The sequence below is a fragment of the Rhinatrema bivittatum genome, chromosome 4 (genome assembly GCF_901001135.1).
Source record: "Rhinatrema bivittatum chromosome 4, aRhiBiv1.1, whole genome shotgun sequence".
Classification (NCBI taxonomy): domain Eukaryota; kingdom Metazoa; phylum Chordata; class Amphibia; order Gymnophiona; family Rhinatrematidae; genus Rhinatrema; species Rhinatrema bivittatum.
In genome coordinates this window covers 236,645,726-236,673,588 of record NC_042618.1, presented here as the reverse complement: position 1 = coordinate 236,673,588, position 27,863 = coordinate 236,645,726, and the positions used below count along the sequence as shown (strand labels likewise).

General features: G+C 40.7%; 1 protein-coding gene across 2 annotated transcripts in view; it reads right to left on the bottom strand.

Annotated features, from left to right (window-relative positions):
• KDM5A (lysine demethylase 5A) overlaps positions 1–27,863 on the bottom strand; it is a 331,505-nt gene that overhangs the window by 163,320 nt on the left and 140,322 nt on the right. For both annotated transcript variants that reach the window (XM_029599940.1, XM_029599941.1), the window contains 2 exons: positions 4,743–4,924; positions 3,402–3,564 (listed from right to left, as the gene is read on the bottom strand). In XM_029599940.1, the coding sequence (XP_029455800.1) occupies positions 3,402–3,564; positions 4,743–4,924 (345 nt within the window). The remainder of the gene's footprint in view (positions 1–3,401; positions 3,565–4,742; positions 4,925–27,863) is intronic.

Below are 27,863 nucleotides of genomic sequence, written 5' to 3'. Positions count from 1 at the left end.
AGGTGAACCTACAAGGCCTATGCTGGCAGCTGGTGAATGCACCCTGTAGCTGGACAACCTAGAACTTCACCTATACCAGCCGCAGCCCCCCACAGGCCGAGCCCTTGGGTTGTGATGGCTGGCAGGTCTTACGTGGGACCCTAGAGCGGTGGCTAGAGCAAGAATCCAATGGCACCCGAGGGTCAGGGCAGGCAGCAGACTAATGGAGTCAGAGACAGGCCAAGGTCGGGGCAAGCGGCAGACAAGGGTGGTTAGGTCCAGGCAGATCAATATATGGAAAGTCAGGCTAAGGGAAGATGTAAACACACAGAAGGTACTGGACAATGCAGGCTGGACAAGGAAGGCTGGAGAAGATAAGAATGGAAGTGGCAGGGAAGGAATCAAGAATGCAGGAAACAGGAATGCAAATGCTGCAAAGGCAGATGACCCATTGCTGAGGTGAGGAACTGCTGCGGGATCTTAGCTTATATAGGCCAGGAGATTGATGTCATCTGGAGGCGCCGCTCAGGGTTTCCCACCATGGCACCCATATTATGTGTGCGTGCCAATGGCAAGGCAGCAGCCTGGCAAGGATGGCGGTGACAGCGAAACACTATCACAACGGGAGGCCTCTGACGGCAGCAGGGGTGAGTGCAGTGGCTTGCAGAACCATCCTGTGAGCCACCAAACATAACACCTGGATATCTATTATTAAAATCCATGGAAATTAATACCCCTACTCCACAATATTTATTCTTTAGAGTGCTAGATGCAAAACGTATGGTTAGGAAACTTTACTTCTTAATTTTTCATCCTTTTTTTTTTAGGAGAGTTTTTTCAATTAGAAAGCAGCTGCTTTTTTAAATTAAAGTTGTCTTTTCATTGGCACACAGACCCTTAACATTAAGAGAAACAATCTTAATAGGCCTCATACCCAGAAATTATGAGAAATCAAACATAAGCAAGAGGACACCCATAGAACCAACACAAGCTATGTTTCCACACATACCCTACACTTGGCTACTGATGGCTACAACTCCACAAAATAATCCTTCCCAAACTGAATTTATCAAAGAACATCTGTCAACCATTTTTTCCCCAAATCCATGCCACAAAATTGACCCCACCATTCTTTATGCCTTCCCAAATAGATCTATCTCCCTGTCCCAGCACAGACCCAAGAAAAAAGCAAGAAGAATGCCATTAGCAATTAAAAATCACCCTGTTCAATCATCCATTGTACCACACCCTGATCTAATTTATCATAAGGAGCAAGGTAGTTCCTCCACCAGCGAGCCATCTCCCTTCAACTGCCTGATGTATCACTATAGTTCAGAGAAAAAGTGAGCATTAAAATAAAAAAAGTTCATCCAGTATATCCATCACAAGTCAATAGTTTCATCCTGAATATCCAATATCATGATCCATCAGCTCAGGTCACACTTTCCTTGGGTGACTCTGATCCTCCTGTTCTGATGCAATCAGCTCACCTCCCTTATTCCTTTGCTGTCATTTGGAAGGGTCTCTATTTGCAGGTGAAGTATTTGAAGAAGAGGAGAGTTTTACCACCAGACATGTCACATTTAATATTGGAAGCACTTCCTCAGAAGTTCTAACTCTAGATGTAACTCCGCTAATGGTAAACACCAGCGTAAAAGGAAATAACCAGTGATAATGGATGTTTTCTTTCTGCAATAAGGTTGTAATATCCTTGAACTCCCTCCATTTTTGCAGTGTAGTCAGAGAGATATTGTAAGTTTCCACTTTGTTGCCTTCCTAGTCTAGTGACCCGAAAGATCTGGCCTGTTGTAAAATGGCTTCCTTCAGCAGGAAATCATGTAGACAAGTAATGATGTCCCTAGAGGCAACATATTTAGGCACCTGCAGAACTTGATATGCATGTTCTACCATAAATTCCACCGCTTTATTAGAGTGGTCCTCTCCTATCAATATGGCCTTGCCAATCTGCTTGACTACTTGGACACAGTCTGTTTAATCATCAGATTCTGGGATCCCAACAAATGTCAGCTTACCCCTACAGGATCTATTTTCAAGAGCCTCAGTTTTTCAAACAAGTCATTATTCACTTTCTCCAACTCAATAAGGGAAGATTTCAATTTCATCATATTTTCTGAATGTTTCTCTAGTTTTGATTCAGCGTCCTCCACTTGCTAACCTATTTCGGTAATGTCTCCTCTCAAATAATTAATTATTTCAAGAATTTCTTCCACAATATCTCATTTTAAGTCCTGAAACCAGGATCAGAGTTCTTCTCTGGAGGCAGTCTCTCCCATATTCGTGAGTCCAGCATCTCTGCCCACCTCCGAGCACAGCATCTTTTTCTCCTCCATGCCACTCAATGCCATGTTCCCTGAGCTATCAGCAAGTCCGCCATTCTTCAGATAGGAGAATTGCTTTAAATCCACAATTTTACATCTAGTGGACATGGATAGCTTAATTTCACTTTCCTATTAAGATTTGTGATACTGAGAGAGGTCAACTAGCATTAACTTCAGGGATTTTATTTAATTTGATCAGGTAGTTCTACCTGGTCGCTGATGTCACTTCCTCAATAAGTCTATATTTTTAAGATGTGGCATAAGCACTATAGATGTGACATAACTGCAGATCGTTTATCTACATTTGTTGATCACACAAGGCAATGTACAACAGTCCACAATAAATGTCACAATATAAACAAAAACAATATCAAGTTAATATATAATATCAACATTAAAATGATCATTCCCAGCCTCCCCCAAAAGACCCATCAGATTATCAAGGCCCCTAGTTTCCCATAATTTATTGGCTGCAAAATCTGGGTCTTCCCACGGAATACCCAGTTCCCATGGAATCGTGGCAGGAAACTAGGGACACAGCATTGCATCAAGGGCATAGCATGACTGGAGCATCACATCGGTCCTCCTCTCCCCCCTCGCCTCAATCTTGACCTAGAGGAGGAAGAAGAGCACAGCTGAAGTGCAGAGCTTTAAGCTGTAGTTTACTTCCTCTGCTGCCAGACCACAATTTTGCACTTGGAGCAGTGCAGTGCTACAGTGACCTGCACGGTTCAAAATGTGACAGGGGCTCCAGGCAGAAGAGAAAGATAATGCGGTCTCAGTAATTACACTGCTGTTATGAGAGGTAGAGTGGATGGGGGTCAAGAGTGAGGAAATCTGAGGGATTTCAAGGAGAGGAAAAGTGAATGATAGGTACAGGGGGAGAAGAATGAGTGAGGGGAATGGGTAGGAGTGGCAGAAAAATGATGGCATCTGAGGGGTTTTGGGGAGAGGGAACATGAGAGAGGGATGTGAGGGAAATTGGAGAAGAGCAAGTGAGAGGGCAGAGAGGCAAGAGTGACGGGATGGAGGTCAGCATGCATATAAAGTTAAAAAAAATAAAACAAAACACAGAGTACTCACAGGCACTCCATGGTCCATCAATACATTAGGATTCATAATGGTGACTAGCTGATGCAGAAGATCTGGCTGTGACTCAAAGAGTTCAGGGGCTAGCTCTTTCATCACTTCCTCCAATTGTTCAGCAGCTTGAGAAGGCACACCATACCAAGTTTTTGGTTCTCCCCTATCAAAGACAAAATAAGGGAGAAGAAAAAAGTGAAATTATGTAAATGTATGATTTCAAAGTAAGCTACACCTTAGTGAAAAATCTAAATACTCTGTTGTATTTGTTGCATGGATATTGCAGCTGTTTAGATTCTTAAGAATTTTGAAGGAAGCCAGTAGACTGTGCAGGACCAGCATTCAAGGACAAGCAGTCTATAAGAACATAAGAACATGCCATACTGGGTCAGACCAAGGGTCCATCAAGCCCAGCATCCTGTTTCCAACAGTGGCTAATCCAGGCCATAAGAACCAGGCAAGTACCCAAAAACTAAGTCTATTCCATGTTACCTTTGCTAGTAATAGCAGTGGTTATTATCTAAGTCAACTTAATTAATAGCAGGTAATGGACTTCTCCTCCAAGAACTCATCCAATCCTTTTTAACACAGCTATACTAACTGCACTAACCACATCCTCTGGCAACAAATTCCAGAGTTTAATTGTGCGTTGAGTGAAAAAGAACTTTCTCCGATTAGTTTTAAATGTGCCCCATGCTAACTTGTCAGAAGTTGTGCCCCATGCTATACTTGTCAGATGTTGTGCCCAGATGTGCCCCATGCTATACTTGTCAGAAGTTGTGAGGAAGAGATGGTCAGCATCTAAGAAAAAAACAAGTAAGCTGTACAAGTTGCCCTTTTCCCAGCAGCACTATAATCTCCCAGATAACTTTCATTCCTCATGAATATAGAAAAATGTGAAGTGATGACAGAATGGAATAAGAAAAGATGGAAGAATAAGACCAATGCATGATTTAAAGTGCACATGATCTCCAAAGTTTTTACAATTGTTAAATCATGACAAAAAAAATCAATGCCCCATAGTCATCATTTCCCTTTGATATCCCAGGTACTAAAATGATGCAGTGGAAGAGGAAAGCAAGTTGCTTGCACTCTAATTCACTATATAATTTCCTAATGTGTATGTGTGGAAGTTTTGGGTCTATTGAAAAGCCAGGATTTATAAAATTAAAATATCCTTTCATTAAGCCCTGAAACAAGGCCTGGAATCCTATCCATTCATTTTCTCCTACAGTCTTTCCTGGAAATAACTACTCAACAGGCAGAACCCAAACACCACAGCCCATATCAAGTGGAGTGGGTGAAAAACAAAAAGCAGTTATTCAAAACAATAGTTCTTACCAGTGAAGGTAGTTTATGGAGTAGCTCCAATGATCTTCAATGTGCCAACAGAAAGAGGAAAAGCACATCCCAACATAAAGCCATGGTACCTTCATGCCAGAGATATCCACATTGATGTGGGTAAGCACGGACTGTTCCAGCACCGGCATGTTATTTAGGTTCCAGCCAGAATTTGCATAATCCTGCCATGAAAAAAAGAGAAAGGTAAAGAAAGATCAACATACAGCAAAACTCTCCTGCTGCCCACAATATGGCAGATAGGGAGAAAATCCCATCATCACGTTATCATGTATACATGAAACAGAGCAGCTCATTGTCAGGATGATATAGAGTGCATTCAGCTGTGTTCACATTTTTATATGTATGTTTTGGAATTATATGTTTTCACCTTGTAATCTTAAATCAAAAAAGAGTTAATAGTAACATCCTGGAAGGAAAGTGCATTTAAGTGAGGTCAATTGGATACCTAATCAAGTCAGACTCTGCAAGCCGGCTTCTTTATGCGCTTTTAATTGTGAGGAACATTTATTTATTTAGGTTTCTTCTATACCGGCATTCATGAACAGATCACATCATGCCGGTTTACATTCAAACAACGGGTGCATAGAACAATAAAACTATAAACTGGTGCATCAGGGTTGCAGTTACAATGAAACAAGGTAATAAAACTGGAAGAAGAAGAGGAGAGCAGTATAGGTTAACATAAGTTAATTATTTACATTGCCAGGAGGCTGCATTGTTTGGGTGGAACTGGAGGTGGTTAAGAGTTGTCTGGGAAGGCTTGCTTAAATAACCAAGTCTTCAATCTCTTCCGGAACGTTGGTAAGCAGGGTTCCTGGCGCAGATTCGTGGGGATGGAATTCCAGAGTAAGGGCCCTGCAGTCGAGAAAGCCCTGCAGTCGAGAAAGTCGAGAAACATATTGTCTCCACTGCTTGCTGTGTCCTTGGTATAATTATTTATTACAGATTGGTGCGTTGGCCGGGAATCGAAGAAGGGAGGATGCCAACTGACCTGAAGCAGCACAGCTCCACTGGCTGAGAGCCCTTCTCTTGATTTGAATGGAATACAGGACAGGATCCCTGAAGCTATTTATCTATTTATCTCCTTGTTCTTTTTGTGCCATGCCACTTATATTGCACTAACATTGAGACCTTCAAGGGAGATGTTGCTTACATATTATTTTTGTAGTATTATATGGAGGCTAGTGTGTTCCTCTGAATTACAAGTAATTTAGTTGAAAGATTAAGGCCTGATATAGCTGGTGGGTGAATTCAGGGAGCAGGGCTCCAGAAAAGGAATTCAGGGAGTTTGATTCCTGGAAAAATACTGGGCCCGGTGGATTACAGGGAGGTGAAATCCCTGAGAATACAGCCTAGGTATGTAGGCTGGGGAGTCTAGGTAATTACACTGGGATAAGTATGGTAAGGGCACCACTGCTTATGTGAAAAAAAAAAAAAAAGAGAGAGAAAGAGAAAACTATATAAATAATAATAATGAGAAGGGAAACCCTGATCCCATTCCTGCTTGGGAGGTCTTGAATGCATAGTGTGTTTGTGATATGAAAGGGGCTGTCAAGCATGAGAGACCTACCCAATAAAGAGATTCCAAACACCACACACACACCCCCGCTCAGCATATGTAGAAATAAGGGCTAGAAACAATACAGTATATGTTTGAATGATGAATGGTTAAAAGACAGGAAACAGAGTAGGATTAAATGGTCAATTTTCTCAGTGGAAAAGGGTAAACAGTGGAGTTCCTCAGGGATCTGTACTTGGACCAGTGCTTTTCAATATATATATAAATGATCTGGAAAGGAATATGACGAGTGAGGTTATCAAATTTGCGGATGATACAAAATTATTCAGAGTAGTTAAATCACAAGCAGATTGTGATACATTACAGGAGGACCTTGCAAGACTGGAAATTTGGGCATCCAAATGGCAGATGAAATTTAATGTGGACAAGTGCAAGGTGTTGCATATAGGGAAAAATAACCCTTGCTGTAGTTACACGATGTTAGGTTCCATATTAGGAACTACCACCCAGGAAAAAGATCTAGGCATCATAGTGGATAATACTTTAAAATCGTCGGCTCAGTGTGCTGCAGCAGTCAAAAAAGCAAACAGAATGTTAGGAATTATTAGGAAGGGAATGGTTAATAAAACAGAAAATGTCATAATGCCGCTTTCTAATGTCTATTACTCACAGTTGCAATTATCTTGTAAATCCACCTATTATGTCTTTATTTATATATCCACACAAATGTATAGTTTGTAAATAAACCCTTGTAACCTATGCAACTTTGCCTTCCCCTCCCCCCTCCACCTTTCCCTCCTCCTCCCAATCTTTCCTTCTTGCTTCTGCTCCCAAACATTTCCCCCAATGTTATCTATGTTTACCTATAATTACTATTTAAATTCCTATGTTAAGCCTCAGTTGCTAATTTTGAAGTTTTTATCACTATCTTCTTATAAGTTAAGAATATAAGAACATAAGAAAATGCCATACTGGGTCAGACCAAGGGTCCATCAAGCCCAGCATCCTGTTTCCAACAGTGGCCAATCCAAGCCATAAGAACCTGGCAAGTACCCAAAAACTAAGTCTATTCCATGTTACCATTGCTAAGGGCAGTGGCTATTCTCTAAGTGAACTTAATAGCAGGTAATGGACTTCTCCTCCAAGAACTTATCCAATCCTTTTTTAAACACAGCTATACTAACTGCACTAACCACATCCTCTGGCAACAAATTCCAGAGTTTAATTGTGCGTTGAGTAAAAAAGAACTTTCTTCGATTAGTTTTAAATGTGCCCCATGCTAACTTCATGGAGTGCCCCCTAGTCTTTCTACTATCCGAAAGAGTAAATAACCGATTCACATCTACCCGTTCTAGACCTCTCATGATTTTAAACATCTCTATCATATCCCCCCTCAGTCGTCTCTTCTCCAAACTGAAGAGTCCTAACCTCTTTAGTCTTTCCTCATAGGGGAGTTGTTCCATTCCCCTTATCATTTTGGTAGCCCTTCTCTGTTCCTTCTCCATCGCAATTATATCTTTTTTGAGATGCGGCGACCAGAATTGTACACAGTATTCAAGGTGCGGTCTCACCATGGAGCGATACAGAGGCATTATGACATTTTCCGTTTTATTCAAAATTCCCTTCCTAATAATTCCCAACATTCTGTTTGCTTTTTTGACTGCCGCAGCACACTGTACCGACGATTTCAATGTGTTATCCACTATGACACCTAGATCTCTTTCTTGGGTTGTAGCACCTAATATGGAACCCAACATTGTGTAATTATAGCATGGGTTATTTTTCCCTATATGCATCACCTTGCACTTATCCACATTAAATTTCATCTGCCATTTGGATGCCCAATTTTCCAGTCTCACAAGGTCTTCCTGCAATTTATCACAATCCGCTTGTGATTTAACTACTCTGAACAATTTTGTGTCATCTGCAAATCTGATTATCTCACTCGTCGTATTTCTTTCCAGATCATTTATAAATATATTGAAAAGTAAGGGTCCCAATACAGATCCCTGGGGCACTCCACTGTCCACTCCCTTCCACTGAGAAAATTGCCCATTTAATCCTACTCTCTGTTTCCTGTCTTTTAGCCAGTTTGCAATCCACGAAAGGACATCGCCACCTATCCCATGACTTTTTACTTTTCCTAGAAGCCTCTATGTAAAGCCCTTGTTTGCTGATTTTGAAGTTCTACTGTAAACCGATCTGATGTTCTTTACGAAGTTCGGTATATAAAAGCCACAAAAACAAACAAACAAACAAATAAATACATCTATCGCTCCATGGTGAGACCGCACCTTGAATACTGTGTACAATTCTGGTCGCCGCATCTAAAAAATGATATAGTTGCAATGGAGAAGGTACAGAGAAGGGCAACCAAAATGATAAAGAGGATGGAACAGCTCCCCTATGAGGAAAGGCTGAAGAGGTTAGGGCTGTTCAGCTTGGAGAAGAGATGGCTGAGGGGGGATATGATAGAGGTCTTTAAGATCATGAGAGGTCTTGAACGAGTAGATGTGAATCGGTTATTTACACTTTTGAATAATAGAAGGACAAGGGGGCATGCCATGAAGTTAGCAAGTAACACATTTAAGACTAATCGGAGAACATTCTTTTTCACTCAACGCACAATAAAGCTCTGGAATTTGTTGCCAGAGGATGTGGTTAGTGCAGTTACTGTAGCTGGGTTCAAAAAAGGTTTGGATAAGTTCTTGGAGGAGAAGTCCATTAACAGCTATTAATCAAGTTTACTTAGGGAATAGCCACTGCTATTAATTGCATCAGTAGCATGGGATCTTCTTATTGTTTGGGTAATTGCCAGGTTCTTGTGGCCTGGTTTGGCCTCTGTTGGAAACAGGATGCTGAGCTTGACCCAGCATGGCAATTTCTTATGTTCATATCATGCCACTAAGGGAATATTTCCAGCTGAAGGTACTTTCAAAAAGCTGTAACAATTAAGAATTTTTACTGTTAGATGGTTCCTCTACAATCTCCGCATTAGTTACAGCTATGTATACACGGAAAAGGTATCTATTATGATGCAGGATATCTTAGACGACAACACATACCAAGCTAAGTTATATCCCAAAGCTGCTTACAAATCAATTAGGAAAGTGTTGTGCCAAAAAACAAACTAGTAGTTGAAGAATAAAATGAAATGTTTTTGATGTATTAGAAACTCTAGAGTTGCTTCTGCGGTAAGAAAGTGTTTTTACGATTTGACTTTATTTTGGATATTATCTATCAGCCTTCCTGCTCTGCACTATAGAATTGTGAGGCGTGTTTATGCAAAATGTGCTCATCTGAAGCAGTTTTCATATAAAAATTAGATTTAGAAAGGCTATGAGTATTTAATTTGTAATCAGAAAAGGATACATTGCTTTCACTTGTTCCTGAATTAAAAGGAATTCCTAGGGGAATTATTGATTGTTTTAAACATATTCAGAAAGTGACAAAAAATATGTGTTGTCCTTTTGCTGTTAATGCTGGGATCATGTGTAAGTCTTGCACTACTCCTGGTGACCAGGCTTTTGATAGCATGTCTGGCTGTACTAGTTAAGAACAGTTTAATGTTCTAGCACAATTACTGAACCAGACACTGCAGATTTAAGGGACTTTATAGCTTAGGACAAAAACTCTGATTTGTTTTCAGAGATTGCTGTTTTTCCACAGCAAAGGTTGGCAAATGCCAGGAACTGTTTGGAATCAGGTCTTATGCTTGTCTGATTGTTCTTGCAGTGAATAATTGCTGTCTTCAATGCAAAGGCAATCAGACAAGCATAAGATCAACTCGCGGAGCAGGGAACGGCTCCAGATCCAGAAATCACAGCCCAGTCTCAATTTATACTTGTAGTAGACTTGTACAATTGTGTAGGGCTTCAGAATTCGGTCATGGGGGAACACGGAGGCTCCTCTATTGGGAATATTGACAATTTGATTGCTGTAGAAGCAATTACTAGAGTTAAAGTTTTAGAACTTCAAAGTACACAGCAGTTAAGGGGTTAGAAGTAGAGAGAAAAGGAAGCAAGTGGGGGAGGCAGGAAGGTGTTTCCCAGAGGAAGATACAACTGGGAGGAGAAAACTCTTTTCAGTGAATTGATCTTTCAGTTTAAAAGTTATGAACAGACTGATGGAGAATTAAATATATTTGTAGAAAATTACCTTGATTTAGCAAGAATGTTTAATTTTGTTTACAGTGAATTGAAATCTGTATCTTGTCAGAACAGGGAATGTATACCCCTCTTAATGACTAGCATTTAATTTGTACGGCAACTAATAAGGTTTGGTTTCTTTAAGCATTGGGTAGCTAAACTTATATGAAATGGATCAGCATTGTTTTACGGTTCTGATCTGTCTTGTTTATTTAAGCCTTCTTTTTCATTTCTGCATCAGGCATATGGGCAATGTAGTCTCTATTTCTGATAGCAAGGACCCCGCTACAAGAAAGGGAAACAAGATTGAAAGAAAATTCTCCTGGTCCTGAATGAACAGACTGAAATGCCTGTCACATGACTAACTGTGGTCATAAATGTTTATATTATCCCTATTATATATAAGGAAATATTATTTAGGGACGGAATTTGTATGGCAGAATGAATTGAAACATACAGTTTAGTTTTCTGAGTACCTTGATCTTTGAACAAAGCAGATGTTTGTAGCTGCTTATACGGAGATCTGATATAAGATTTTTTTTGGCTTCAGAAATTATAGAGGGGGATTTCTTCCTGTTATAGAGTTTCTTTTGCTGAATCTGAATGTTTATCTTATATGCACCCATTTAAACTTATTATCGTTTACCCTGTCCAGTAATAATTTGTCAGACATCTTAATAGACTTCAAAATTAACAGTTTGATATATTTTTGAAAGACATTGTTATGATGTTTGTTTTCTTTATGAGCGCTCCTTTTTGGGGAGAGTTTTGTTTATTTAAGAGGGTTACTACTGTAAGTTATTTGAAGAAGTGAGTTATGGCATGGTAATATGTAAGGAAAAAAAACAGGAACTAAAGATAAGAAGTATTTAAACAGTTGTAAAAAATATGTTTATATATATTCAATACTAAAGTAGTTATTAATTAAAATGTCATATCCTAATGATACCATATGTACCACACCCCTGTTTTTCTAAGTGGCTGTAATTAGAGTTAATCACACAGAAATAATTCCTGGCCAGTTTTAAATTAAAGGATTCAGAATTAACCATGATTTATAGTATTTATAGTTTCATGTATTCTATCTCAACTGAAACAGTTATCCCCAGGAGTTAATATACGGTACTTCAGTATGTTAATGATCTTCTTGTATTGTCTCACTCAGTTTTGCCTAGGCAATTCTGAAGTAGTGCTGTGTTTCCTGCATTCATTAGGTCTTAAGGTGTCAAAAGGTAAACTTCAAATGTGTCAATTACAAGTGAAATATTTAGGTCTTTTGCTGTCTAAGTGGGAGAAATGCATGATCACTGAGCGAACTAAAGCTGCTTTAAAAGTACAGGTCCCTACAACATTAAAGAAGTTATGAGCATTTCTGGGATTGGTAAATTTTTGTAAAATGTGGCTTCCTGATTTTAACTCTTTGGCTAAACCTCTGTACCAAGTACTACAAGACAGAGATAAGCCACAAGACGGTCATTAATCCTATATCACCCTTTGCATCTCTGCTTGCCACATGCTTTGTTCATAGTTTTAAACAATACAAAGATACAGGTAATTACCTTGGAATGTATGACAAAAATATGAACTTCTTTTACAGTCAAGGAATATCAGGGAAGGTTTAAAAGATAAGAACATAAGAACATAAGAAATTGCCATGCTGGGTCAGACCAAGGGTCCATCAAGCCCAGAATCCTGTTTCCAACAGAGGCCAAAACCAAGCCACAAGAACCTGGCAATTACCCAAACACCACGAAGATCCCATGCTACTGATGCAATTAATACCAGTGGCTATTCCCTAAGTAAACTTGATTAATAGCCATTAATAGACTTCTCCTCCAAGAACTTATCCAAACCTTTTTTTAACTCAGCTACACTAACTGCACTAACCACATCCTCTGGCAACAAATTCCAGAGCTTTATTGTGCCTTGAGTGAAAAAGAATTTTCTCCAATTAGTCTTAAATGTGCTACTTGCTAACTTCATGGAATGCCCCCTAGTCCTTCTATTATTCGAAAGTGTAAATAACCGAGTCACATCTACTCATTCAAGACCTCTCATGATCTTAATGACCTCTATCATATCCCCCCCTCAGCCGTCTCTTCTCCAAGCTGAACAGCCCTAACCTCTTCAGCCTTTCCTCATAGGGGAGCTGTTCCATCCCCTTTATCATTTTGGTTGCCCTTCTCTGTACCTTCTCCATCGCAACTATATCTTTTTTGAGATGCGGCGACCAGAACTGTACACAGTAATCACGGTGCGGTCTCACCATGGAGCGATACAGAGGCATTATGACATTTTCCGTTTTATTAACCATTCCCTTCCTAATAATTCCTAACATTCTATTTGCTTTTTTGACTGCTGCAGCACACTGAGCCGACGATTTCAATGTATTATCTACTATGACCCCTAGATCTCTTTCTTGGGTGGTAGCTCCTAATATGGAACCTAACATCGTGTAACTACAGCAAGGGTTATTTTTCCCTATATGCAACACTTGCACTTGTCCACATTAAATTTCATCTGCCATTTGGATGCCCAATCTTCCAGTCTTGCAAGGTCCTCCTGTAATGTATCACAGTCTGCTTGTGATTTAACTACTCTGAATAATTTTGTATCATCCGCAAATTTGATAACGTCACTCGTCGTATTCCTTTCCAGATCATTGATATATATATTGGAAAGCACCGGTCCAAGTACAGATCCCTGAGGCACTCCACTGTTTACCCTTTTCCACTGAGAAAATTGACCATTTAGTCCTACTCTCTGTTTCCTGTCTTTTAACCAGTTTGTGATCAAGGGACACATTTTGTAAATGACATAGTAGTGTCATTAAGTAAGGCGGTAGGCATCTCTCTCAGATTCCATACCCCTTACAGGCCACAAGCCTCTGCTCTCATAGAGAATTTCAACAACAGATTAAAAACCAAGCTGGGTATCATAATGGCCACAGCAAAATTAATTTGGATATGGGCTCTCTCTTTAGCACTAATGGCCTTGTGCACATCACCTCATTCCAAGACAAGACTTACCCCATTTGAAATAGTCACTGGTCAGCCGATGGCTATTGGCCCAATACCAAAACCCTCCACTGTTCTCATATTTTCTCAGGAGTTTTTAAACCATTATGTGTTTACCTTGCAGAAAGTCTTGACTTCACACTGACAGAAAGTATGAGCGTCTTTTCCTCCAGTGGACCCTGCACCTACTGAGAGTGTGCAAACAGGTGATTTTGTTTTTCTGGAGATTTTTTGGCAGAAGAATTCCCTGGCCCCCAGGTGGAATTCTGCTTTAAAATTAGGTCATCCTACATGGGTTCATCTCTCACACTGTAAGAAAGCCTAAAGTGCTGAAATAATGAGAGGCACCTGATCATTGACTGTTTCTCTGGGCTTTTTTTGACTCTGTGCTTAAAAGACTTAGCCCTCCAGCAACATTATCCTGCTTCTTCTCCTGGTTTGTCTGCACTCCACAACAGCATGGCCACATCTGAGACCATATGTGCAGGCTTACCTGGATTATACTAAGACATTGCAGAAAGCTCTGAATCTTTCAGACTGCTGGCTATACTGGCACTAGAAGCCGGACAGCTCTAGGTTTGTTCTTGTACCTTTCAATGAATCCTCCATCCTTAACTGAGATACCTATCTTGCAATCGCTGCTGTCTCTCTTACCCACTCTAATCCTTATGCCCTACCGCTGCACACCAAACAGGCAGGATGTTGTTTTCAGCCTGAGAATGCCACACTTTGGGCAAACTGTGCTGACATCATGACAGTGACCAAGAAGAAAGGGTCCTACTGTGTGGCAAAATACCACTTTACTACACGATGGAACTTTTTGCACATATGCTTCGACCATGAACTAAACATGACTGTTCATTTGTACAAGCTCAACAACAGAATGGTGCCCCTTCCTGGAGCACATCCTTCGTACTGTGGGGACTACTGACACAAGTGCCCCACCTATCCTCCATGCTTTACAGGACTCTGTGTTGCGATTATGGTGGGGGTAGTGGTTCAGTACATTCCGTTTGACAGTTTTGCTCTGTGGAAGCTGGAAGCCTCATCTGAGGGACATGTTCTACAGGATATGGAAGCAACCTCAGATGTACTGGTATTAACACTCATGATGAGTACACCCTTTCCCCCATGTTCCTGCTTGCCAAGGTTTACATTTAAGTATAGGACTGCTCGGTATTGGGCCTTCCTGATGTCAGTGGAGGAAACATTTCAAAGGTTTACTTTGCCACCTTTCAGATACAATCTCCCATTATTTTCCCTGGATAAATATCACCGGAACTGGTTCACTTCTAAGAGGAGACAAAGGTCCTTATTTGATTTCCATTTGGACAACGATCCCTTTCACCGTATTTTAAGAACTTTTTTCCCTGATTTAGGAGTTTTTGAACTTGAAAGTACTTAAAAAAAAAATCTTTAAACCACTGTGAGTCACAATGAATGAAACAATGAAGATTATGAGACTAATGCAACAAGAGATTATGTCTCAAAGAAATAGTTCTAGATAATCGTGTAGCGTTGAATATGTTACTTACTGACATAGGAGGGGTTTGCCAATTCATTAATTCTTCTTGCTGCTCTTATATTAATAATGATGGGAGTATTAGAAATCACATGCAGGCCGTAGACATTTTACTATCACGCCTCACTCACTTTGAAACAGAAAACCCCCTCTTGTGACATCATAAGTTTAAGTTAACATTGTTGGGTGAGATGTATAAGTGCTCAGTTTTAGCGGTGTTGAGCACCAGGTAGTTGTTTGAGAGCAAGGTGCTGATTGCAGCTAGGGCAGTTTCCCAGGTCTTAATGGCTTCGGGTAATGTGTCAGTTACAGGTATAAGGATCTGTACGTCGTCTGCATATATAAAATGCGAAAGACCAAGCTCAGAAAGGAGATGGCAGAGGGGAAGGATGTATATATTGAATAGGGTGGAAGACAATGAGGAGCCTTGCGAGGCGCCTTGTGTCAGGTTAGTTGGTTTAGATTCACTATTCCCAATTTTTACTCTGTATTGTCTATCGCTAAGGTATGATTGAAACCAGCGAAGTGCGATGCCGGAGATGCCAATTTCTTTAAGGCGTTCTATTAGAATGTTGTGGTTGACGGTATCAAATACGGAAGATATGTCTAGGAGGGCCAAGATGTACGATTGGCCTTTGTCTAAGCCTTTCAGGATGTGGTCAGTAAGGGATATGAGGAGGGTTTTGGTGCTGTGGTATTTACGGAAACCATATTGGGATGGGAAGGGAAGAGGATGTGATGTTCATCTATTCTAAGTAGTCTGTAAGTTGACGATTAATTGTTTTTTCTAAGATTTCTGTTATAAAGGGTAGGTTGGATATGGGGCGAAAGTTGGCCGGATCAGCAAGGTCAAGGGTAGGTTTTTTTAAAATAGGTTTTACTATGGCTTGTTTAAGTTGGTTTGGGACTGTACCAAGTGCGATGGATCTGTTGATGATGTTGGATATAGGTTTGGAGATGATGTTAGGGATGGTGAGGAGGGCTTTTGTAGGGATGGTGTCTGAGGGGTGCAATGAGGGTTTAATTTTCTTTAGAATGGATTCTATTTCTGATGATGTGGTGGTTTCGAATGAATTAAGTACACCAGTAGTATTAATTGCTTGGGTTATTGTGGGCGTGAATGTAGAAGAGAAGCGTGACATAATTTTATCTGTTTTTTTGTGGAAAAATAGAACACGGTCTTCACATTTGGCCTTGTCATCTGTATCTGGGGTGGGGATAGGAGTGGTTTTAGTTAAATTTGTTACGTATTCAAATAGGACTCTGGCATTAAATTGGAGATGATGAATTCTTTGGGCATAAAAGTCCCTTTTTAGTTTTGTCTATAGCTTCTCGATAGGTGTGGAGGTGGGATCTATACTTAGCCAATTGTGTAGGAGATGGATCCTTACGCCAGCTCTTTTCTAGCTTTCTTAGGTTGTGTTCATGGTTTTCAGCTCAGCCGTGTACCATGGGTTTTTTTTTTACTATTTGATGGGTTAATTTCTCGAGATTGTATGGGGCAGATCTTATTAGCAATAATGCTGGTAAGTTGATTCCAAGAGGAGAGGGCAGAGTCGGAGTCTGTCAAGTCTAGTTTGCTGAGTTCATTCCAGAGGGCTGTGATAAGGTCGTCTCTTTTGCAAGATCTTTTGAAGTGGATGTTTTTTTTGGTGCATGTAGGAGTAATCGTATTTTTTATGGAGCAAGTGGTTTCGATACGGATAGGGGATGTGATTGCATGTAGGAGGGTCTGGTCGGATGAGTGAGTTGGTAAATATAAGATCAAGAGTGTGGCCTGCCTTATGTGTGGGGTTAGAAATTATCTGTTTGAAACCTAGGGCGTTAAATGAGGCTAGGATGGAATAGCAGGAGGATAAGGGAACAGTGTCAATGTGGAGATTGAAATCTCCAAGGATAATTGCAAGCACGTGTATATCCATATTTTTGGTAATGTATTCAATAAAGGAGGATGGGTTATTGTCAAGAAGCCATGGCGGGGCATATATTATGCAGATTTGGAGGTTGGGCGATTTAAATATACTGATTTCCAGTTTGTGAGGCAGAGAGATAGGTTGTAATGTTAATCTAAAGACCTTTTTTGCTGCGAGAAGGAGACTTCCTCCTCTTTTTTTGGGTCTAGGGATAGAGAAAATGTCATAGGAATCGGTTGGAAGTTGGTTTAGTAGAACGGAGTCAGAGTTCTTTAGCCATGTTTCGGTGATAGCACAGATGTCAGGGCTATTGTCAAGGAGAATGTAATTGAGTAAAACTGTTTTTTTGACAATTGACTGCACATGTAAGAGAAGGATTGTGAAAGTGGTAAGCCCAATTATTTGGGTGAGAGGGGTGATCATGATGGGGAGGAGTATTCTATGGTGTTCATAGAGGTTTTTGGGTTGGGAAGCACAAACTGTAGGAGCGTAGTGCTTGAGAGTGGGAATAGGGTGGGTGCGCATAGTTAAGGCGGGGGAGCCTATTGGGCGTTAATGAGGTCTAGAAGGAGTGAAGAGTAATCAAAGGTTGGTAGAATGGAAGAGGGAGGGTAGAAAGGTTGCCTGAAGGAGAGGTGAGGGTCTTGGGGACAGATACTTAAAGAAGGGGACAAGCTATGTGAAGACCAATATTGGAGGGAGGGAGAGTAGGCACTGACGTGGCTTTAGTAGTAAAGGTCCGAGGTAGTTTAAGAGGGGCAAAGGGACAGGATATGGCACCAAAGGGGGCAGCACGAAGGGGCACACTAAGGGGCAGGCCCCTTAGTCACGCTCCTTCTGCACGAGACACCCGGCGCAGGTCCAGGGGCGACATAGGGTAGCCAATCAGATTCGATCGAGGTAGGCCGCAGTCTCGGCTTCGGACCCTGGCAGGTCTCATACGCCGATCGCGTAGAGCCAGGACGTCGGGTCGGGCACGCTCCGGATCGGGTGCAGCGAAGAAAGGACGGGATGGAGACCTGCTTACCAGCTTTGTAGGCCCTGCTGCGTCCGGGATGAGGTCAGCGTAGTGGGCGGTCCAGGGGAGATGTTGGGTAGCCAATCGGATTCGATCAAGGTAGGCCACAGCCTCTGCCTCGATTTCGGGCTCGGATGACTTTAAAGACCTCTATCATATCCCCCCACCCCCACCCCCCCTCCTCAGCCGTCTCTTCTCAAAGCCGAACAGCCCTAACCTCTTCAGCCTTTCCTCATAGGGGAGCAGTTCCATCCCCTTTATAATTTTGGTTGCCCTCTCTCTGTACCTTCTCCATCACAACTATATCTTTTTTGAGATGCGGCGACCAGAACTGTACACAGTATTCAAGGTGCAGTCTCACCATGGAGCGATACAGAGGCATTATTTATTTATTATTTATTTATTTATTTAAAGTCTCTTATATACCGATAGCCGTTCGCACATCGCATCGGTTCACAATGAACAAAAAACCTTTGGGCAGCGCCCTTACATATAACCGATAACAATACAAATAACCGGGGGAGTAGGCAATGCAAATTAATAGATCAATAAATAGTGAAAACTATAAATATAACATACATAACAACTATATACAAAGCATCAGTAGTCATAAAAGCAAAAGTCATAAATCGTTGGTCATAAGGCATTCTTAGTCGTAGAGCATACTTAATCATGGGTCGCTGGATCATTTAGAGGGTGATTTTATGAATTGGGCGGTGTCAAGGGGTAGGCTTGCTGGAAAAGCCAGGTTTTCAATTTTTTTTTGAATTTGGGAGTGTAGGACTCCATGCGTATGTCATGGGGCAAGGAGTTCCATATAGTGGGGCCGGCGAGAGAGAAGGCTCTGCTTATGGTGGAGGATAGTTTGAAAGATTTGATGGGTTGGGTGCGTAAGGTTCCTTGCAGGGCATTTTCCATTTTATTAACCATTCCCTTCCTAATAATTCCTAACATTCTGTTTGCTTTTTTGGCTGCTGCGGCACACTGAGCCGACTATTTCAAAGTATTACCCACTATGATGCCTAAATCTTTTTCCTAGGTGGTAGCTCCTTATATGGAACTTAACATTTATTTATTTATTTATTTAGTTATTTATTTATTTATTTTAATTTTTTTCTATACCGGCATTCGTGAGGGTATCACATCATGCCGGTTTACAATAAACAGTGGGGTGATAAACGGAAAACAGTGAATGGTGCTAAAACAATAATATAGTTACAGTTACAATAAAACAGGGAGGCGTAAAACTAGGATTGAGAAAAAAATAATAGGAACTTTAACATCGAGTATTAACCTGAAGTATGACGGGGTACAAAATAAAGCATTTTGTGATTTGCAATGACATGTTCATTTGAGGTAATTGCAGTTTTAAACATAAGGGTGGAAAATAGAAAGGTAGAGTTTTTTACATAGGGGTAGAGATCAGAAGTAATGGTTTTCTGGATATTGGTAGTGCTTGAAGGTAGGTTGTTAGGTGAGTAATGAATTTAATCAGAGTCTGGGAAGGCTTGTTTGAAAAGCCACGTTTTGAGTCTTTTCCTGAATGTTGGGAGGCAAGGTTCCTGCCTTAGCTCCGTTGGGATAGAGTTCCAAAGAGGAGGTCCTGCTGTGGAGAATGCTCTGTCTCTGAACGTTATGTGATGGGTGGTTTTGGACTGAGGTACCTGAAGAGAATCTTTATAGTGCTCTCTTGTGGGTCTGGAGGATGTGAGTTTTTTGAAAGGGATTTGAAGGTTGAGCGGAGCGATTTGTTGGATGGCTTTGAATATTGTGGTGATGGACTTATATAGTATTCTATAATGAATCAACGAGGAATCAACGAGAGAGGGAGCTATTTTAGATTTAATTCTTAGTGGAACGCATGATTTGGTGAAACAGGTAACAGTGGTGGGGCCACTTGGCAATAGTGATCATAACATGATCAAATTTAAAGTAATAATTGGAAGGGGGACAATAAGTAAATCTACAGTTCTAACACTATGTAACTATGTAACTAAGTAAATCTACAGTTCTAACACTATGTAACACTATGTAACTATGTAACATAACATAACTATGTAACATAACACTAAACATCATGTAACTACAGCAAGGATTATTTTTCCCTATATGCAACACCTTGCTCTTGTCCACATTAAATTTATCTGCCATTTAGATGCCCAATCTTCCTGTCTCGCAAGGTTCTCCTGTAATGTATCACAATCCACTTGTGATTTAATTACTCTGAAGAATTTTGTATCATCTGCAAATTTGATAACCTTACTCGTCATATTCCTTTCTAGATCATATAATAATATATTGAAAAGCACTGGTCCAAGTACAGATCTCTGAGGCACTCCACTGTTTACCCTTTTCCACTGAGAAAATTGACCATTTAATCCTACTCTCTGTTTCCTGTCTTTTAACCAGTTTGTAATCCACGAAAGGACATCGCCTCCAATCCCATGACTTTTTAGTTTTCTTAGATGCTTCTCATGAGGGACTTTGTCAAATACCTTCTGAAAATCCAAATACACTACATCTACTGGTTCACCTTTATCCACGTTTATTAACCCCTTCAAAAAAATGAAGCAGATTTGTTAGGCAAGACTTCCCTTGGGTAAATACATGTTGACTGTGTTCCATTAAACAATGTCTTTCTATATGCTCTATGATTTTGATCTTTAGAATAGATTCCACTATTTTTCCTGGCACTGAAGTCAAGCTCACTGGTCTATAGTTTCCCAGATTGCCCCTGAAGCCCTTTTTAAATATTGGGGTTACATTAGCCACATTCCAGTCTTCAGGTACAATGGATGATTTTAAAGATAGGTTACAAATTTTAACTAATAGATCGGAAATTAAATTTTTAAGTTCCTTCAGTACCCTAGGATGAATACCATTCGGGCCTGTTGATTTGCTACTCTTTAGTTTGTCAATCTGGCCTACTACATCTTTCAGGTTCACAGTGATTTGGCTCAGTTCATCTGACTCATCACCCTTAAAAACCATCTCCAGAACTGGAATTTCCCCGACATCCTCATTAGTAAACACGGAAGCAAAGAATTCATTTAGTCTTTCTGCAATGGCCTTATCTTCCCTAAGAGCCCTTTTAAACCCTCAGTCATCTAACGGTCCAACCAACTCCCTCACAGGTTTCTTGCTTCGGATATATTTTAAAAAGTTAGTTATTACGAGTTTTTGCCTCTACGGCCAACTTCATTTCAAATTCTCTCTTTGCCTGTCTTATCAATGTTTTACACTTAACTTGACAATGATTATGCTTTTTTCTATTTTCTTCAGATAGATCCTTCTTACAATTTTTGAACGATTTTTTTAGGCTAAAATAGCCTCTTTTACCTCACCTTTAAACCATGCTGGTAATCGTTTTGCCTTCCTTCCACCTTTCTTAATGCGTGGAATACATCTGGAATGTGCGTCTATCATTGTATATTTAAACAATGTTCATGCCTGTTGAACACTTTTAACCTTTGCAGCTGCATCTTTCAGTTTTTTTTTATTTTCCTCATTTTAACAAAGTTTCCCTTTTGAAAACTTAGTGTTAGAACTGTAGATTTACTTATTGTCCCCCTTCCAGTTATTACTTTAAATTTGATCATGTTATGATCACCATTGCCAAGTGGCCCCACCACTGTTACCTGTTTCACCAAATCCTGCGTTCCACTAAGAATTACCGTATTTTTCGCTCTATAAGACGCACTTTTTTTCCCCCAAAAATGGGGGGGAAATGTATGTGCGTCTTATGGAGCGAATATAAAAAAAAACCAAACAAAAATCTAACAACCCCCCCCCTGACTCCCCCAAGACCTGCCAAACGTCCCTGGTGGTCCAGCGGGGGTCCAGGAGCGGTCCGGGAACGATCTCCTCGGCTTTGGCTGTCGGCTGCCAGTAAACAAAATGGCGCCGACGGCCCTTTTCCCTCACTATGTCACTGAGACCGACCAATAGCAGCGGTCGGTCCCAGTGACATAGTGAGGGCAAAGGGCCGTCGGCGCCATTTTGATTACTGGCAGCCGACAGCCAAAGCCGAGGAGATCGTTCCCGGACCGCTCCTGGACCCCCGCTGGACCACCAGGGACGTTTGGCAGGTCTTGGGGGGTCAGGAGGGTGGGGGGTTGCAGTAAATTAAGTCGGCAGGTCTTGGGGGGGGTCAGGAGGTGGGGGTTGTTAATTTAAAGGGTTGGGATGGGGGGGGGGGGGGGGGGGGGGGGGGGGGGTTCCGAGAGAAAGAAACGTTTTCTGATCTGGGGAGTGGACCGAAATGGCCCTCCCCAGACCCGAAAACAAAATGGGGAGAAAAAAAAAAGCTATGCACTCCCCTAATTTGCTCCATAAGACGCCCAGACGCAGAGCCGGTTTAGCACAATTTTTTTTTTTTTTTTTTATTTCCCCCCTCTGAATCCTAGGTGCGTCTTATGGTCAGGTGCGTCTTATGGAGCGAAAAATACGGTAAATCTAAAATAGCTCCCTCTCTCATTGATTCCTGAACAAATTGCTCCATGAAGCAGTCGTTTATTACATCCAGGAACTTTATGTCTCTAGCAAGTCCTGATATTACATTTACCCAGTCAATACTGGGATAACTGAAATCTCCCATTATTACTGCACTGCCAAATTGGTTAGCTTCCCTGATTTCTTTTACCATTTTGTCATCTGTCTGACCATTTTGTCCAGATGGACGGTAGTATACTCCTATCATTATACTCTTACCCAACACACATGGGATTTCTACCCATATAGATTCTACTGAGCATTTAATCTCTTGTATGATCTTTATCCTGTTGGACTCTATACTCTCCCAGACATAAAGTGCCACACTGCCACCAAGTTGATCCTCCCTATCATAGCCAATTATGTCAATATCATCATTTACTGCTATACACTAACTCTCCCATCTTACTTCTTAGACTTCTGGCATTGGCATACAGACATTTCAAAGTGTGTTTTTTGTTTGTGTTAACAACCTGCTTTTCAGTTGATAGGGATAATTTGAAAATCTTTAGCTCAGGTGATTTTTTTTTTACATATAGGCACATGGATTACATTTGTTTTTATTGGAACCTCTCTGTTGGGATGCCCTAACTCTCCTGTTTCATTAGTATCCTTCAAGGATACATTCCTCCGAACCATGCACTGCTGAGTGACTGTTGGCTTTCCCCCTTGTTCTAGTTTAAAAGCTACTCTCTCTCCTTTTTAAAAGTTAGTGCCAGTAGCTTGGTTTCACTCTGGTTAAGCTGGAGCCCATCCTTTGGGAAAAGTTTCCCCCTTCCCCGCACCATCATCTCATCCATGCATTGAAACTCTGGAGCTCTGCCTGCCTCTGGGGACCTGCACGTGGAACAGGAAGCATTTCAGAGAATGCCACCCTGGATGTTCTGGATTTCAGCTTTCTACCTAAAATCCTAAATTTGGCTTCCAGAACCTCTCTCCCACATTTTCCTATGTCGTTGGTGCCCACATGTACCACGACAGCCGGCTCCTCCCAGCACTGTCTATAATCCTATCTGGGTGACATGTGAAGTCTGCCACCTTCGCACCAGGCAGGCAAGTTACCAGGCGGACCTCATGTCCACCAGCCACCCTATCTACATTTCTAATGATTGAATCACAGACTATGATGGCCGGCCTAACCCTTCCTCTTGGGCAGTAGCCCTGGGAGACTTGTCCTCAGTGCGAGAGATCAATACATCTCCTGGAGCATCTCTGAGCTCCCTCATTATCCTGGGATATACCTCATCCAACCCCATGGCCTTATCCATTTTCAGTTTTCCTAGTTCTTCCCATACATTATTTTCTGTAAATTGAGTTTCGTCTACTCCACCCCTCCATTTACATTCTCGTTAATGTGCAATGGTCCTTCTCCAGGGACTTCTTTAGTGAACACCGAACTGAATAATTTGTTTAATATTTCTGCCATTTCTTCATCTCTCTCCACACATGGCTCCTTGTTGCCTTTCAATTTCACTATACCACTTTGGACCTTCTTTCTTTCTCTGATATATCTGAAAAATGTTTTGTCACCTTGCTTTACCCTCTTTGACAATCCTTTCTTCTGCTTGACTTTTTGCTCTCCTGATTTCTTTCTTTGTCACTCTCAGTTATACCAGGTATTCTTCCCTATGTTCCTCTTTTTGGAATCCTTTATACTTCTTGAACTCTGTTCTTTTTCCCTTTATTTTTACCTTCGATAATTTTTATAGCATTAAAACCATTAAGCTCTGAACTACTGCAATTTTTGGCTGGATTTGTTTTTAAACCATCTTTATTCAGAAAACAAACTTTATCATAATATCAGTACAAACCAATTTCACCCTTTCCTCCCCACACATACCAATAACTAATATAGCATCAACCAAAAATAGTTGCACAAGAGTAGTGTCAAATACCAAAAGCTGAGTCCATGAATGCATCCAACAGATGTAGCACAGCTGATTAAACCTAATATCCATCCCTGAAGACAGATATAGAGCCTCCTCTCAAATATGTTTTATTGTGAGAAACAGTAACAACCTTGTACTTCCATGGCCAGAGACTTTATAAAAAGGTCCCAAGTTACACAGAAAAAGTATTTTGCTTTATTCTTTTTCAATGACACTGATAACATCTCCAGCATGTGCAGTCTCCACATTGCTAAATCTGGAGGATCCTCTTTTAGCCATTTGAGCAAAATGCATCTTTGTGCAATCACACCCACTTTAACTAGAAAAGCTTTATGTGACTTACCCAGAAAAGTTCCTTCAGCCACATGACCTAGTATTGAAAATATGCATGATATAGTTATGGATTTTTGGGTCATAATGGCCAACTCTCTTATTAAGGCCTTTCAAAATCCCAGAATCAATGGACATTCCCAGGCAATGCAACAAAGTCGCTTCTAGCTTATGACCTTTCAGATACTGGCTGGATTGAATAAATCCCATCCTATGTGCTCTTAAGGGTAAAAATATCATTCTTTGTAAAATCCACAATTGCATTTCCCACCATACCGCATTTTCTGTGCTATGATAAACTAACAGGGTACAGTCTCTGATATGTTCTTCTAGAGGGGTACCCACATTTTTCTATCATACTGCTGCTAAGACTGAGCATGGCATAAGTTAAGAAAGTAATACAGCCAAGAGACAGCACACTTATGGGAAGCAGTTTAATCAAAGCCTCAAATGCAGAGGACGTAATGGGTAATTGGACACCCTGTGTCAGGTGAGTATTGTAGTTCCTAACTTGTAGATAGATATATATAAAAAAATCTATTTCAGCAAACCGAGTTTTGAAATACTCAAAGCTGTGTATCTGTTTAGTAACTATGTCAATAAAGTCAGTAATAACCCACAGTTGGTCTTGAAGGTTATTATTATTTTTATTTTATTTTTTTATAGATAGCATACACATATCCTGGGGGAAAATCTAAGTTACTTGTGAGATGTAAGTAAGAGGAAATATGGCCAGTCAAGAAAATAAAGTGTCTAATCAATCACCATGTATCCCTCACTGATCTAATTACCACTGATTTTTAGCCACCAAATTGGGTAGTGCACCATTACGGGCATGCAATATATACTTTAAACCTAAAAGGGAGAAATGTAGTCCTTTCCACTTCTATTGCTGTGTAATCACTATGGTCTAACAATCAGTCTCCCAAGTAATGCATTTAACATGCCATAATGTAAAATCTGAAGTTAGGAAAAAACATCCCTCCTCCCTCCTTAGAAATCATCAACTTACATATGAGGATCCTCAACTTTTTCCCTTTCCACAAAAATTTATTGCATATGTAATTAATGAGTTTAATACCTTTCTTGAAAACAGTCAGTGGGATCATTTGCATTACATATAACAATTTTGGGGATAAAACCATTTTAACTAGCAGTATCCTACCTGGTAAAGAAAGCGGAAACTCCTTCTAGCTCTCTATTATCACTTTAAACTCTAAATAATGGGATGAATATTAAGCGAGTACCAATATTTTGGAATCCTATGTATTTGTAGCCCTAAATATTTAATCTCATCCAGTTCAAAGGAAAATTATCCCAGCAATCTTGTTGTGAATCCCATATATCCAAAGCCTCAGTTTTGCCAAGTTTAATGTAAAACTTGAAATTTTCCATAGTTAGTATCCCTCACATTTGAAATAAGCAGTAACATATCATCAGCAAATAGGAGAGAGTTTCAACCCTACCCCCATCACTTCTCTTCTAGCTTCAGTTTTTCAATTAGGAGTTCCAAGGTCAATATAAACAATAAAGGGATAGCAGGCAACTTAGTCTAGTGCCACATTGTAAACTAAACTGTTTGGATAAACAGTCATTAGCAAAGACCCTTGCACTTGGATCATTATTTAACATAGTTAATACTCATTTATTCCCCTTGAAGCCCAAAACAATGCAGAATGTAATGCAAAAAAAAAAAAAAAAAAGGAAAACCCCGTCAAGGGCCTTTTCTGCATCACACCCCACAAACCTAGGGTCTACCACAAGGCCCCTACAACAAGTTTCTAGGGATAGCAAAAGTTTATGAATTTGGCACTACAGCACCGTCGACACAAAAATCCTGCCTGATCAAGAGATACAAATTTAGGCATGATTTATTTTAGCCTTCTTGCTAAGATTTTTTGCATAAAGTTTTATGTCCAGATTTAGCAGGGAGATCGGTCTATACGATGCCAGATTACCTGGTTTCTACCTGCTTTAGAAATAACTGTTATAATAGCTTCACTTAATGTATACAGCATTACACATTGTTAGTCCACTGCTTCAAAAAGACTTTGGAGGTCACTGTAAAGGTTATCACTTAAGGATTTGTAAAAGGCATCTAGGCCATCAGACCATATAGATACACATGGTTTAATGGGTTCACAGTCAGCATGGATATAACCAAAGGAAGTCTTGCCTCACAAATCTGCTATATTTTTTTGAAGGGGTTAATAAACATGTGGATAAAGGTGAGCCAGTATATGTGGTGTATTTGGATTTTCAGAAAGTGTATGTGAGTCGGGTATCTTACAAATCTCCACCTTTAATGCATGTGAGGCAGTGCCCCTAGTGTTCCCCTATTTACCTGTGCAGGACCAGGCTAGATGCCTGGTGCAACTAGAATGCCTTAAGGAGAGTTTGCTCTATGGGCGGGATCCTGCGGGGCAGATGAGGCTCTGAGGGCGTAACCAGAGACTGGTGAATAAGAGCTGGGATCCAGATGGGGATAAGCAGACCAGGCCCAGGTCTCCAGGAGGAAGGCAGCTCCTGTAACGTAACACTGTCCAAACACTAAGCTGAGATGAAGCAGAAGAAACTGAGTAGAAAGAGTATACTATCTGAAGGTAAAGGCAATCTACTGTTGTGTATATGACTGAAACTGTGAGTAAAGATTATGTTTTAAGACTGACTAGTTCATGTCTCCAGGCCTGTGGGAATCATTACTCGTTCCTTCAGATAGTGTCATGCATGGTGATTTTCCTACTGGAGGATGGAGATAAAGCTCCTCATGAAACGTTTCAAAGGGTGTTCTCTTTGCCTGGTGGAGTCCTGGAGTGAAGTCTTAATTTCTTTGGCTTTTTCATGGCAGACTCCACCATCACCGAACCATGAGTTTTGTTTTTTTTAGATGGAATTTAAGGTCCAGTTTTCTAGCCACTGGTAGGTTAGATTGTGGGGAATCCCTTGACTTCAGTAAGACGGCATCAAGAAATGTGTGAGATGGAAACTCCGTGTGTTTGGACGGTATGTCTAATATTTTCAAGATACCAAACATTTCTGTATGTCATGCATGGGATTTTTTCTAAAGCTTTGCACAGGAAAAAAACCCCCAGCCTCCAAGGAGGTGTCTGTTGGGAGTGTCAAAGGAAACCCTAAGAGATGGGGGTGAGCATGTTACTAGCTCCCTGTTCCCAAGCATAGCTGGTGGGAAGCCAGAGGAAGGGGAATGGGATGACTTAGGATGTCTTGGACTCTCCTGGATGAGATCCAGGAG